At 49.6% G+C, this 14936-nt stretch overlaps 1 protein-coding gene across 3 annotated transcripts in view; it reads right to left on the bottom strand.

Moving 5' to 3' along the window:
- PTPRU (protein tyrosine phosphatase receptor type U) overlaps window positions 1-14936 on the bottom strand; it is a 307092-nt gene that overhangs the window by 138806 nt on the left and 153350 nt on the right. For all 3 annotated transcript variants that reach the window (XM_090057147.1, XM_090057145.1, XM_090057146.1), the window contains exon 8: window positions 2553-2861. In XM_090057147.1, the coding sequence (XP_089913273.1) occupies window positions 2553-2861 (309 nt within the window). The remainder of the gene's footprint in view (window positions 1-2552; window positions 2862-14936) is intronic.

Here is a 14936-nt window from a genome sequence, read left to right as displayed (position 1 = left end):
GCAGTTCTGGGCTCCACATTTTAAAAGGATGTGGAGAAGCTGGAGAGGCTCCAGAGGAAGGCAATAAAGATGATCAAAGGCTTGGATGGCAAGTCCTATGGAGGAGAACCTGAAGGAGTTAGGCATGTTCAGCTTGCAAAAAAGACACCTAAGAGGGGACATGATAGCAGTCTTCAAATAATTGAAGTTGAAGGGCTGCCATAAAGAAGAGGAAAACACCTTCTTTTTTTTTGCTGCAAAGTGGAAGACAGCAGTGTCAACTTAGGGTTTTTTGGAGCTAATCAACAGCTCAGCTGGTAATATCTCTCCATTCCTCCATTTTTAAGAAGAGTCTGAACTATTAAAAAGGTGCTTTCTGATGGGGTGATAAATGCTGATAACAGAGCTGATAAATGTTCTGTTATCAAGGTCAGGGGGGACTCCTTCCTAATCCTGTGGGGGCCTGCCCATGCCCCCTTCAGCTCAGTCCTGAGAAAGGGGATGGAGGGCTGCTCTAGCACCCCCTGGCTTCTAGTCTGAGCCACTGCAGGCATGTGCCTGCATCTTCTCAGTCCAGAGGGAATGTCTGTACACTTGCAAACTGGTTCAGCCTAGCCAGATTAGAGTAACCTGCAAAGATTGAATAAATTCAGGCTCAGGTTTTTGAATGTTTGTCCCTAGCCAAAGATGTTGGACAGACACTGACCAGGGATGATCTAGGTATAGTTTTGCCTATTTTCTACCATGGGCATTTACCATGCTTCTGGGCTTTCCTGGTTGTTCCCTTCCCCCAACACCACCATTTTTCTGCTATGTGTCAGTGTGTTTTTTAAGTCTCCCCAAAGGCACTGGGTATTGGCTACAGCTAAGGCTGGGGACTTAAACTGTGGCGTGCTGATTCTCCTGATAGAAGCAAAGCTGTAGGTTCCTGGCTAGAGGGTCTTGCCCCTCTACTCAGGGTCAGACTGATCACTATATTTGGGGTCAGGAAGGAATTTTACCCCATGGTCAGATTGGTATAGACTGTAGGGGGTTTTTGCCTTCCTCTGTAGCCAGGGCATGGCCCTCCATTTGAGATCTCTTGTAAGCATATATTGACAACATTTTATAGAAGCAGGACATTGGCTGCCATGGTTCCCCTGCTTTACCTGTGGCAGCTTAGGGCGGTGGGTCTATGTTGTGTTAAGGCTGATGGTATGCTTATGTAGAGTTTAGATTATGGTTGTATGGGACGGTTTTGATAGGGTTGATTCTGCCCCAGGCAGGGGGTTGGACTAGATGGCCTCAGGAAATCCCTTCCAGCCCTACTTCTCTATAACTCTGTGACTAAGTCTCAAATCTGAACCACTAAGCAGTCAAATGCTATCTGGAATGGAGCAATCCAATATAGCAGCTGGTTCAGACAGGAACAGAAAAGGGAGAAGTGATGGATGGAAGGGCAGCATAGAAGGGAAGGAGGGAAGAAAAGGGGTCTTGCTCAAGCCAGGGGTTATGTGTGTGCATAAGAGTTCCCTCATCAGGGAGCCATAACTACAGCCTGGAATGCCATGGGACATGGCTGCCCTACACTGGCATGTCTTATAGTGCCTCATGCCCTCTCATCAGGATGAATTCTCCTCAAGGAGAGGGTGTAGGGAAAGAAATACACATTGTATATTTACCCAAAAGCCAGTTCAAGCAGAAATGCATAGCTATCCCTTAGCCCCACAGCCTGTAGAGGGACTGACTGGGCACACATGTGGCTTTCTACGGGGATTTCAGAACTCCTCTCGCAACCTCTGATCCTTTTTCTTCAGCCTCCTATTGTCTGTATCTCCATATATGTCCTGCCATCACTCTATCAATCCCTGACATTTCTACAGCCCCAGCTGCCATCACCTTCACCCTCCCCTCATACACTTTACTCAGCATGAAACTCACTGGTCTCCCTGACTGCTCCCTGTTCTTCATCTCTGGATGCAGTCACGGAGCTTTCTCCAAGACTCCACTACCATGGGCCAGCTGCCCACCCCCAGAAGTGCCTTCTGCAGCACTTACAGAGCCACTTCATTTGCAGCAGTTGCTGTGGGTGGAATTCACATTACCTCCATTGTCTGAATTCACAGCCTTCTTGAAGAAGAGAGCTCCATCCCGACATGCTGGGTTCAGGAAACAGGGCTGCACTACCCTCCCCCAGCTTTCCAGCTGCTACTCCAGTCTAAAGGTTCAAATAATAACTCCGAGCTCTCATAAGTGCTTTTCCTCAGCAGATCTCAAAGCCAAGAAGTTGGTATCCTTATTCCTATTTTACCAGAGGGAAAATTTGAGGTTCATGGGGTACAGTGGCTTCAATAGTGACTCCACCCTCACATTACCACTTGTGCTGTGTGTGGCAGGGTCCATGGATCCACAGACATGCTGACCCAGTGTCCCTTCCCTGGACTGCCCCAGCCTGACCCAGAAGAGAGGAGCAATGCAGACGCTCCTTTATAGCTGCTCTGGCAGCTCCCTTGCACTGCCCCAGGGGCACAGGGGACAGCTCTCCTGGCAAAGCAACCTGGAGTCCATTTGCCAAGCAGGCATGAGGCACTTACCATCCTCATCTGTCTGGAATATCATCTCCTTCCCTTCCTTGCGTCCCTCAGGGTTGGACAGGATGAGCTTCACATGAATGTTCTTGTAAGGCAGCAGGTTCTTAACGGTGTAGCGGTTGACACTGCGCTCCATCTTCATGCATTCCCGGAAGGTCTGGTTGTGGCTGTTGCCCACAAAATAACGGTAACACAGCGAGACTGTATAGGTGTGGCAGCGGGTCAGGTTGTAGCCCAACGGCTCCCACTGCAGCGTCAGCTGCCTGGATTGGATCTCTGAGAAGGCGAGCCCCTTGGGTGCCCGCATGGGCTCTGTAATGGACAGCATGAAAGAAAACACAGAAAACCATAAAATCAGGAGGAAAGCAAAGCAAAGCAAGTGAAATGAGTTTAGCGAGTCTCAATTTTGTACCTACTGAAAATCAGTCCACTACTACTCATGAGAGCCTAAGTCTAGAAAAGCTCAACCTTTCTGCTGTGTGGGGGAAGATGAATGAACCATGAATCTCTGGCATGGGGCTAGATCTGTGGGTTGGATCTGGCCATGTGTGCCACATGGGGCTGGCAGGTGGAACCATGTCATTGGGCCTGGGGAGCTCCCATGGGTCCAGAAATTTGGCAGCAGGGGAACAGCGGCAGCATTAATTGCCACAGGCCTGATAGCACCATTGGTCTAGAAACAGGGGAGTTCTCAGGACCACCAGTGTTGAGCCACCACCATCTAGGCTAAGGCCCCTTTACATTACTCTGGTCAATGTAAAGGAAACTTAGGCCTTTCAATAGACACTTACAATAGATTAGATTGAGCAATGACACTGACATGGGGGCAGAGGGAGAAGAAAGAAAAAAGGAGAAAAAAAGGGAGGAGGAAGAAAAAAAACATAGTGTTCTGGGATGGCAGAACAGATTCATGTGCACTACCAAATGGCCTTGCTCTCAGCTGCACTCCCTTGCTTACTTGATGCTGCCTCCTATGTTCCTCAAAATCAAAGATCACCAGCATTTAGAAGCTGGACAGCAGAAAAGTTTTCATCACCCTTAATAATAGCTGTGTGCGAATGCCCTGTTTGCAGCATGCATCCATCCCCTACCACAGACCCTTTCCTGCTGCACCCACAAATCAACTAAAATTGCAGCAAAATTCTATACCCAGTGACTCCAGGCTATTTGCCCCAGAAATGGCCAATAGTGAGGGGAGATTGCATTTCCCGTCATATGAACAAGATCACAGGCCTATGGACGGTGGTTCTAGATAGATCCCTAGGTAAAAACTTGGCCCAGCTGAAGTGACACAAAGTGAAGCTAGCCATTTTACTTACACACAGCCAACTCCAAGATTATTTGAGGTGAAAGCGCTTTGGAGCAGAGACCATTTTTTTGTTGTGTGTACAGCACCTGGCACAATGGGGTTATAATCCATGATGGGATGCTAAGCATTAATACAATAACAAACCACCACGTGTGACTATATTTTCATGCACACCACACACTCCCCAAATAAGATGCACCCCTTGTTTCTGGAAGGCAGAACACAGAATTTCCACTCCTCTCAGTCCCCAGAGTCATGGCCAACTGTGTGACACAGGGCAAGTCCTCCTGGAAGCACAGTGTCCAGGAGTGTGGCATCCAAGAAGACAGTCTGGATGGGGCAGCAGGAACTGCCCAGTGTGGCAGAAGAGCAACACAGCTAAGCCCAAGACTCTTGCAAGGGCAGTAACAAAACTATTACTTCTTCACTGTAAATAGTTCTTTATATAAGTCCCTGTAAGTAATAAAGTATACTCTTTCTACACCACAAACTTCATCGAGATACTACAGACCTCATGTAGCAACTCATGTCCGTTGAGCCAACTCCATTGCTCCTTCAAGCACAAACTACAGTGCTCAACCAACAGCAACGGCTGCAAGATGGTTAAACACAGGACTCCACTATTCTGTTTCCCGGGCCAGAGATAAACTTCAACCCCCGTGGCAGTCACTATAACACGGTGTCTGTACACGTCTATTCCAGTATAGAAAAATCAGATTCCACACTTTAGAAACTCAGCCCAATTTTGGAGGGTTAATTTTTGTAGGGAAAGATGCATGTTGTATGCAAATATTTATGGTATTTGTGTAGCCTTGGATCTTTATCTCTGAGTTTCATCTCATCTGAAATTTGGGGATAAAAACCCAAAAGTGCTGTGAGTCTTTACCTCTTTCTCTTTACAAAGCACTATGAGATCGTCTGCTGGAGGCAACCAGAGAAAGCTGCTAAACATTAATTTTCATGGCTGCCTTAATACCACCAGCACCATGATCTCACCAGCCAAGCCAGGTTCTGTACCACATGTCAACATTTATATCAATCCAAGGGAAGGGGGGAAGCAAAAGCTTCCAGGCAGGGCAGGAGATTCATGCTTTACTGTCGTACAAAGTACAAATGAAAGGACAGTCAAACCTATAACAGTCCTTGCAGGGACCTGCTCCAGGGAGCCGTGTGTCATCACAGAATCCCAGTTTTTCAAAGCAGAGTTAAGGCCAGAGTTCAACTACGCATCCAAACGAGAGCCAGAAACCTTCTTCAGATCACTCCTCAATCACTGCTTTCCCCAGGTTAAGTTGCATCGGGGATCTCAAGGGGCTTCATCACCTTCTTTGGGTCAGTGCCCTGCATAATCGTACTCCAGAGAAAGTGAACTAGGAGGGCACTCTTCCTTTCTCATCTATGAAGATCTTCCACCAAATGCCAGCTGCTTCCTTTTAACAGGTCCCTGCATTTCATGCAGTGAGTGGGCAGGACTGGGAAGCAGGATTGATTAATGATGCACAGCACACAGGAAGGGCTTTCCATGTGGGCTCAAACCAATAAATGTAATAGGCCTGCGTGACAGGAGCCCTCACCTTTTCATCAAGCAAGTGTCAGGCTCTTGAAAGGACAGACTGAGCAGAGTCGTTGGGGAGTGGTTTAATTAGTTATCATAATTGGCATCAATAGAAGATGCCTGATTCAATGAGGAGCCAAGCTCCTTTGCCAATAGCAAATACACAGTTCATTTGTCTCCACAGCAAAGAATTCCCCTGGATTCTTCAAAAATGATGCTAAGGTGGCAGGGATTACACTAGTGAGATTGGGGCAGGAGTAACTTACCCCTAATGGCACAGGGACACAGTGGGAAGAGGAGCCTTTGACTGGAGGGAGGAAACGGTTCTTCCACAAAGGTGCAAGTAACTGTGAGATGGGGTAACACCAGCAGAGGCATCAACCCGGAAAGCAAAGAAATTACTATTCTACTTCATGGACCCATCAAGGCCCACTGAAGTCCATGGGAGTTCTTTCAACAGCCAAGTTGAGTTTTGGATCTGGTCACATTTGGTTCTCATTAGATGCACCTGGATTATTACTGTGACACCTCAAATCCAGCATGTAGGAATTGCCTTGGATCTGCCAGGACTGTCATCTGTGCTGTCAGCTACTCCAAGGATGGAAGTCTATGTTCTGGGGCCCAGTTTTCACAATGACTCAGCATGCCGTGCGGCTGTATAGGGGAACATCTGCCAAAGCATCAGGGCCCTGCTTCCTGACTCAATTATGCCAAAACACAGCCTGGCCATCCCAGCACTGCAGTCAAGAGCGGGCTCAGCTTGCCAGACAAATTGACACCCAGGGCTGCACATGTAGATTTCAAGCCGCCCCTTTCATTCTCAATTTACAACCCCAAAAGAACATGGCTGTATAGGGACACCGCCATCTGCATGTCCCAGTGTACCAAGCATGTGCCTGGATATATCTACATAAACAGAGTTCACAGTCCTGTTTTCTTAACATCCCACCTGCTCTGCAAGGGATATCTGACCCTATGGGGCAAATGCCATTGCAACAATGACTTCCAGGAAGACAGGCAGGGAGAATTATAAAAGGCACCATATCTTTAGTGCCCAGTTCCACTCCCTGTCCTGGTCTTGGGGGAGAGATTCCCTGCCCTGCTCCCAGCAGTCACAGAGGCAGCATGATAAGCAGAGGCAACTGGATTAGCTAAGCCACTCTAGGGAATAAAAAGCTCCAGTGTATGCCTTGCCCTAGTAGGGGATGGGCAGATGCTGTCATATTTAAAGGACACACTTGTGAGCTGCAACTGAGCTGAGTGATAAGATACAGCATGTTTCTCCAGGGTTAAAGCAAGTCCAGCTGGCTGCATTTTTATCAGGCACAAGGTCAACTGGCAGATGCCTCAGAGCATGCCTCCTAGGCAGTCACTGCCCTGAGACATGCAGCCGGGAGGGCCCTCTGGTTGCACTGACAGATAAAGGGGACTGGAGTCCTTACATTTCCCAGGCTGCATACAGGATGTGCAGCCTTGTCTAGTGCTGCAATAGGCCAGTTGCAACACACAGGAGGGAATCCCAGGGCTGCTGGTAGACTGATTTCAAAGGGACTGCACCACAGAGCAATCTAGCCTGGTCAGCGGTGTGGAAATTGTTACAGAATATAAAACCAAGTGCTGAATCTCTGCTAGGGAAAGAGTATTGCCCCTGCTGCCCTGGACTGGTGTCTGGGTCCACTTCCCTCCCACAGCTGAGAGCAAAGGCCCAGCTCCAGACTTGCAGAAGTCTGTAGACATTGGATCTATCAAGTTAGCCAACCCAGACTCTGCTTGGCTGACCTGGCAGGAGCCTCCCTGAGCTCATCTCAGCTTAAAGATGCTCTTTGTAGATCAGTATCTCCTTGAGGAACTAAGGCAGAACCCACGTAAACTCATTTAAGCAGTGAGTGAGCCCAGATGAGAATCGTCAGGACTGGCAGAGGAGATGCATAGTATCCCTGCCACACCACCTGCATCAAATGCACAGCATTGTCTGGATCAGACGAGAGCTATGCCAACTCTCAGGCAGGCATATAGGGGCTTTCCTGAGTGCAGAGCAGGTAAGTAGTGCTGACGGAGACCAGCCCATGTGGCTTCCTCAGGGCCTCATTAATGCCACCCCAATCCTTTCCCCCCAGGCTGAAAGACGAGCGGCAGTGAAGTGCCAGTGGGGTGGCAGCTTCTTTCCTGATCAAAGCACACATGTTCCAGCCAGCCCAGAGTGCCAGCCTGCCTGGTGGGAACAGCTGAGCTGGAAAGGTTTCTGCCTGCCCAGTCTCGCTGTGTTGTAGTGAGCCCTGGGGAAGAGATGATGCAAGTGAACAAGGAAAGACACCTGCTTGGATGGCACATCGGAGAGAGGTGTGCAGGCTAGTTTGGAATCACTGCCCTGGGAGGAAAGTGGAGAAGGGGTGAGTCAACTCCCTGCCTTGTCATTAATAGGCCTGATTATTATGGAGGGGCTTTATCACCACCATCACTCTCAAAGGCTGTGACTCACTTGCTGCTCTGGGGCTGGAGCCTACAAACACCAACAGTTGCTGAGAGTGGTCTCAATGCAGCAAACAAGACTGTACAATAAAAAGCACTCATCAGACAACGAAGAGTGACAACCGCCATCTTGCTTGCCGGGAAGGACTGAACTGGGGACTTCACGAGCAGGAGTTGCTATGAATCAAGCCAAAAAGAAGCAACCCCCACAGCAGAGAAGTGTTTGAGGTTCATGTATTTCATAAGCCAGGGGGATGAGTAAGAGAGGATATAAGCACTGGGCCTAACACTAAATGCCTGCAAGATTTATGGAAAGACACAACCTCCCACAGCATTCAGGCAACATTAAGGTGGCAGAGTTGAGCACCCAAAAGGCAAGTTATAGGAATGCATGCCTCAGCCAATGTCCTTAACTCTTCCCCGTGCCACACGCACATTAAAACACTCCCTTTAATTACATATTCAAGTGCTACTTATTCATTGCAGCTAATTGTGGCTATAGATTCATAGATGTTAGGGTCGGAAGGGTCCTCAGTAGGACATTGAGTCCGACCCTCTGCCCTGGGCAGGAGAGAGCGTTGGAGTCAGACATCCCAAACTAGGTGCTTGTCCAGCCTCCTCTTGAAGACCCCCAAGGTAGGGGAGAGCACCACCTCCCTTGGAAGCCCATTCCAAATTCTGGCAACCCTTACCATAAAGAAGTCCTTTGTAATGTCCAACCTAAATCTGCGCTCTCTCAATTTGTGGCCGTTGTCGCTACTTACTCCAGGGGGTAAAGTAAACAGAGCATCCCTTATTCCCTCCTGCCCTCCCCTGATAAATTTATAGGCAGCCACAAGATCACCTCTCAGCCTTGTCTTGCAAAGGTTGAAGAGATCTAGGTCCCTCAGTCTCTCCTCGTAGGACCTTGCCTGCAGGCCTCTGACCATACAAATGGTCTCCTCTACACCCTCTCCAGGTTCTCCACATCCCTCTTGAAGTGCAGCACCCAAAACTGGATGCAGCACTCCAACTACGGCCTGACCAGTGCCGCACAGAGGGGAAGCATCACCTCCCTGGACCTGTTAGTCATGCACCTGCTAATGCATGATAAAGTGCAGTTAGCCTTGTTGATCACTTCATCACACTGATGATTCATTTTCATCTTGGAGTCAACTATGACGCTAAGGTCCCTTTCCGCTGCTGTAGTGCTAAGAAGGTCATCCCCCAGCCTGTAAGTGTGTTGGTGGTTCTTTTTGCCCAGGTGCAGCACTTTGCACTTGTCTTTGTTGAACTGCATCCTATTTCATTCTGCCCATTTTTCAAACCTCTCCAGATTCGCCTGGATCTATTCCCTACCCTCCGGTATGTTAATTTTCCCCATGATTTGGTATCATACCAAATTATAATTCACGCTTCAGATGCTACATTGCAATTCCTCCTGCTCCAGGTGAGATGTGGCAGCCACAGCAATTAGGACCAGGAGTTTGTGAGGAATTGGTGGCTGTGCAGTGCCAGGTGAACAAAACCAAACAGAAATACGGTAAGAAGGTCAGGGCTCAAGCTAAGTGACCTATTAAGTGGTTTCTCTCAGAAAAAAAACCCCATCAGGATTTTACTCAGAACGTTCAACTCTCCCTTGAAAAGTAATGTCAAGAAACTGGAGGTTTGAGAGTTGAGTCTCATCAATACAAGAGCCACTTCATGCTGCAGAAGCCTTGCAAGGGGACGCCCATGGAAATGTAGGCAGCGGGTTTCACATTCCATCACTCCAGCAGGAGAAAGAAGGAAAAGGTCCACAAGGCCTTAGCTACAGAGCTGGTCCTGATGTGCCCCCATAGTACATTGCTGGCTTCACAATCAGGTCAAGGATGCAGGCTCCCATAGATTCTCCCCACCAGCATGTAAGAACGACCATATCAGAAGCATTGCAAACAGAGGAGCTGTGCTAACCCGTGTTTAGCCCTGCAAGCTCCTAAACGAAAACTGCTGTCCCGGCTGGCTCACCTTCTGCCGCTGATATGCATTGAATCCAGCATCTTCCCTAAACCACAAGTGACAACTTGCCTCAAGGGAATGACACAGCCTTGCTCCCCATAGGTGCCGGCTCTTGATGTTAATGACCCTAATTAATAAGACTGGTTCCCAAACTCTGCTGTTCTCCCTGCGTGTGCCATGGTCTTGCCTGCTTGTCAAAGCTGTGACACACACAGGTCACTTTTATGACTTGACTGATTTAAAAGGTCAGTCCCCAGAGCTCTGCACAGGCAGTAGAAAAATCATAACCATTCCCAACTCAACCTGGAGCAGGGCTGCTGGTAAAACTAGCTGGAGCCCTTCTTGGGACACAGATGTCTGAGTCAACATGCTCTCCCACTGAGATGAAACAGAACAAGTCATTGCCCTGCCTCAATGCACAAAGCCCCAGTGGGTTTGAGGGAATCAATTAATTTACAAAGGGATGTTCACATACTAGGGAAGTGCAGAAAATCATTGCTCAATTGCCATCCACCTCCAGATCAGATCTTTCCACCATCCTTGTGGGATGTGCATGAAATTTGTACGAAGTGACCCTTTCTCCCACTGAATAAATATCATTTTCCAGTCACAGCACTCTGGGGGAGTCACCGGACGGCAGCAGCACAGCAAGCCCTGACTAGCCCCGTCTAGCTGGAGGTATGGGTATCTGGAAGGAATGCATGCTGCCAGTGCAGTTCATTGTAGGAGCTGAATATATCAGCAGTCAACACTGCTCTCTCCCTTTATTTCTCTCTGGCCGAGTCACTCTAGGTGCAGAGCTGCTACCTACAAATGACACCCGCTGGTGCAAAAATCCCCAAATAGGATGCCAGAACACTACACCAATGACACTCAAGCCACAGGTGACAAACTGGAACCTTGAATCCACCAGGGTCCCTCCTACTGGAGAGCCCAGAGCCACACGAGTTCTTCATAGGAAGTAGAGGCAGTGAACAAAGACAACCATGTGCATGTAAGTATGTCCAGGACTGAATTGAACTTCACAGGCCCTTCCTGGAAATCTGCCATGCATACCCAGGCTCAAACACATCATTGGTCTTACTGCTTGAGTTGAACTTTCCCAATAAGCAGCGCTTGTCAAATTTCCTTTGGAAACAATGCAGGGATGTGGAAGGGGTGGGGAACAGCCAGGGCAGTAGTCCTAGGAGCAGCTGCAATGTCAGTCCCCCTGTAAGCTCAGAAGCGGCACCTCCCCTTCCCACAATCTGCCCACTGCACAGCAATTCTGCAGGGATACAGCTTGAGCCCTGGCGAGATCTTTGAATCCTAAGTACCAAACACCTCCAAATTGTGCAACACCCATAAAGGTCAGAAGTCCATTCTGACCTAAGGTGGCCTATGAAGCTAGCATGGCTAATACACACCACTTCCCACAGCCAGCAGCATACAAGGAAACAATGCAGTGAGCACCACTTCCTACCCAAATGACCTTGTGCCCTTTTCCAGCTGGAGGCGGCTTTCATTCAAACATGCATGGATGGATCCGTGTCGAGATACCTCTGCTAACTGGGTTAGGCATTTCTTAAGCTCCATGAAACACGCATGGAAGGGAAACCGAATGCCAAAGAAAAGGGGAACAGCAGCTGAGCCAATACAATGTGCAGCAGACACATGCTGGAAATCAAAGTGGGGCTGAGACTTTGACTTCAAAGGAGGCACAAGCAAGAAGAGTGTCCTATGACCCATATTTAACACTGGGTACAACAGCTGGGCATGAGCTGCAAATGATATGCTGTTCCTGGCCCTACCTGGAGTCCTCATCAGGAGAAGAGCAGCACATGGCACTGATAGAAAGCCAGGCTTTAAGCTTCAATCTCCTTTTTATTCCAGTGTATTTAAATGATCAGTGGGAAACAGACAGCCTGGCACCCCCGGGCCAATGTAAGCAGATTCTAAGAGTGGTTCAGCAAGAGATCAGCTAACAAGGATGTCTGCAGGCATTAATATCGCTGAATATATCCATACAATTAGTGCCAGCACAGAGCCGCCTGTGCTTACAGTTGCTAATACAGCTGTATTACACACGGGCGCGCCTGTACAAGCAGTGTCAATCACAGCCGATGGCATGTGGCAGCACTGGGAATCTCCCGTCGCTCCGGGGCTGCCTCAGGTAAAGGATGGGCAAGTGTGCTCCAGACACATGCCTGGCTCAGCAGCAGGCACTTACAGAAATGACTCCCAGGCACACAGGTCTCAGAGGAGCCTCCTCCCTATTGCAGGCTGGGCTCGTGGCTTCCAATGCCACAGGGGGTAGCTAAAGTTGAGTACGCAAAGCACTTTGCTGACAGGTGCAGAGGAATCAACACCCATCATTGCCAAGCAGCCACCTCTGAGGAGGAGGCAGCACACGTTCTACTCTTCATAGCATGGGACTGCTCCCCAGTCTGGATCCCAGGGAAGGGCTATTCCACATCACACGGGAGCAGAGAGGGAGTTTAGGCTTCAACCACATGATATGGCCTGCAGGACATGAGGGCTGGCATTTTTAAACAGTCCCATGGGGTCTACAGTTTGACATGTCCTTAGTGAAAGATTTTCTTTGCTGTCCGAGCTCCCAAGGTCTGGAACAGCCTGCCATCGGAGGTGGTTCAAGCACCTACATTGAACACCTTCAAGAGAAATTTGCCTGCTTATCTTGCTGGGATCCTATGACCCCAGCTGACTTCCTGCCCCTCGGGCAGGGGCCTGGACTAGATGATCTTCCGAGGTTCCTTCCAGCCCTAACGTCTATGAATCTAGTTTCGCGCTGCATCCATTCAGGTTTGTTTCAGAACCAAGCACCCTTAACTCCTGACGGGGGAAACTAGGGGCAGTTCCAAGGGCTGAGCCCCTGCAAATGAATCTGTACAAGCTCAAGGTACAGATCCATCCAGAGCCTTCAGCTCCTGGAGAGAAATGCTACCTAGAGAATGGCCAATACTGCTTCTTGCAGCCTCAGGGGTTCCCTGAATGCCCATCCTCCAAAGTGCTGTCCCAGCCCCAGCCTGGTGATCTTATGGGAGCAGAGCCCTGTGCACAGATAGCAGCCAAGCCGACACACATCTCATCCCAGAGGCAATCAGCTAAGAATTGAGGGGGTACAGTAGGGAGCTTGCTGGATTTACAAGGTGTGTCTAATGTTACTGATTGCTGTGTAGCACATAATGAAGGCTAAGGAGGTATTTCAGCGCTAAACATGCACTGTCAGTGCAGTGATGAGCTTGTTCTCTTGCATTAAGTGATGGAGGCTGGCTTTGACACTTAAGGAAAGCAGCAACTCTGCAGATTTGTGCTGCACTTCCCTCTTTTGGAAGCTGGCACAACCTGGGCTGCACTGGCGGTCACTCAGCTGGGATGGAACTGGAAGAAGGGTGTTGCTGGAGAAGGAGGGGCATGTAGGTCATATCGGCAGCATACAAATTAATCCATTACCACCAGGCTTCCAACTGAGTCAGCTGTTTAATATGGGTGAGAGGCACTCCAAGCTGAAGTGGAGAGAGTCCTACCCCACACCAAGGCTTGAAGTCAGCTGTGTCACAGGGGGTCAGGAAACAGAAGCAACTGTGCTGGGTGCATGGGACATCAGTCCCTGGGTAACAGGCATTAGACATGAGAGTGCACACTAATAAGGGCAGAAGACCCCTGCTTTGTGACACAAGCATAATGCTGCCCCTCTTACATGGTGCCTTGTTCAGTAGTTCTCAAAGTCAATCAGTATCATAAGCTCCATTTTACAGGTGGGAAAACTGAGGCAGGGAGGGGGGTGACTTGTCCCAGGTTATAGTCTCCTGCCCCCTGCTGTCATTGTAGAGTCTAAAGTCTAGAGCCGGCACAGGCAATTATTTCGGCTTGAAGGCCGCTTAAGGACTTCCTGCGGGTTGTGGAGGGCTGCAAGGGTAACCCTGTCCCTTGACAGGTGACCTGTCCTCTAATCGCCACCTTGGGACTGAAAGTCCCACCCCTAACCCCTGGTCTTTGCCACCAGAAGTCCCTCTATTTGCCCCTGGGAGGGGGGGGAGGGGGGCTTGCCATCTTGGAACCAAAAAACAGAAAAAACAAAAAACAAAAATCATATACTAAAAATCAAACATCTACCATAACATTATTTTCATTTTATTTCAAAAAATATTTTTGTTCTGATTTATGAGTATTTGCGTAGTGCATAGAAGCACTTGCATAATAGCTCAAAATAAAGTCTTATTCTTGCATATTGTCTATGGGGTGCAGTGGGGGGGCGGGAGTTTCTGGTGTGTATGTGTGCATGTGCAGGATTTGTGGGGATGTGCGTGTATGTGTGGAGTTTGTGAAGGGGCATGGGGGGTGTGGGCACGTGTGCAGTTTGTGGAGGGGTTGTGAAGAGGTGTGGCAGGGTGGGGGTATGAAGCTTGTGGAGGGGGCTGGGGGTTTGTGGGGGTTGAGTGTGGGACTGTATGGGTGTGTGTGGGGTTTATGTGGGTGAGTGTGGGCCCCACCACTACATACCCCCCCACATGGTGCAGAGCCCCCAATGCCAACAGCAGCAGCAGGTGGCAGGCCCTTAGGGCGCTCATGGCCCACACCAGGCAGAGCATTCCCCCCTGGCAGTGCACAGCTCTGGCTAAGTCCTGAAAGCTGCACGTGGCAACACAGAGCCAAGCCAGGCTGGCCAGTTTGCATGCATCTCCAGGACAGACCGAACTGGATCTGTGCAGCCACGTGCATCTCCCAGGACTCAGCCACAGCCACACACCACTGGGCCGGGGCAAGCTGGCTCCATGCCTCTGCATGGGTCTTCCAGCACTCCCCACTCACCAACTGTCCAGTCACTCGCCATCCCTCTCGGTGCCTCCATACTGGGCTCCCAGCTGGAGTGCCCAGAGCTCCATGGAGTGCCCAGTCCAATGGCACATGACCTCTGAAAGCCCTCCTCCCACCAGCTTTCAGAGGGGCAGCCGTGGGTCGGTCATAGCTGGTTTTTTGGAGGGGCCCCACGAGCCAGGCAGAATGGCCTGGCAAGCCGAATCCAGCCAGTGGGCTGTATTTTACCTGCCCCTCGTCAAGACCACAGTGGCAACCA

The sequence above is a fragment of the Crocodylus siamensis genome, chromosome 7 (genome assembly GCF_052110815.1).
Source record: "Crocodylus siamensis isolate JL-2025a chromosome 7, ASM5211081v1, whole genome shotgun sequence".
In the NCBI taxonomy this organism is placed as follows: domain Eukaryota; kingdom Metazoa; phylum Chordata; order Crocodylia; family Crocodylidae; genus Crocodylus; species Crocodylus siamensis.
Note: the sequence above shows the minus strand (reverse complement) of the source record. Positions and strands in the feature narration are given on the sequence as shown.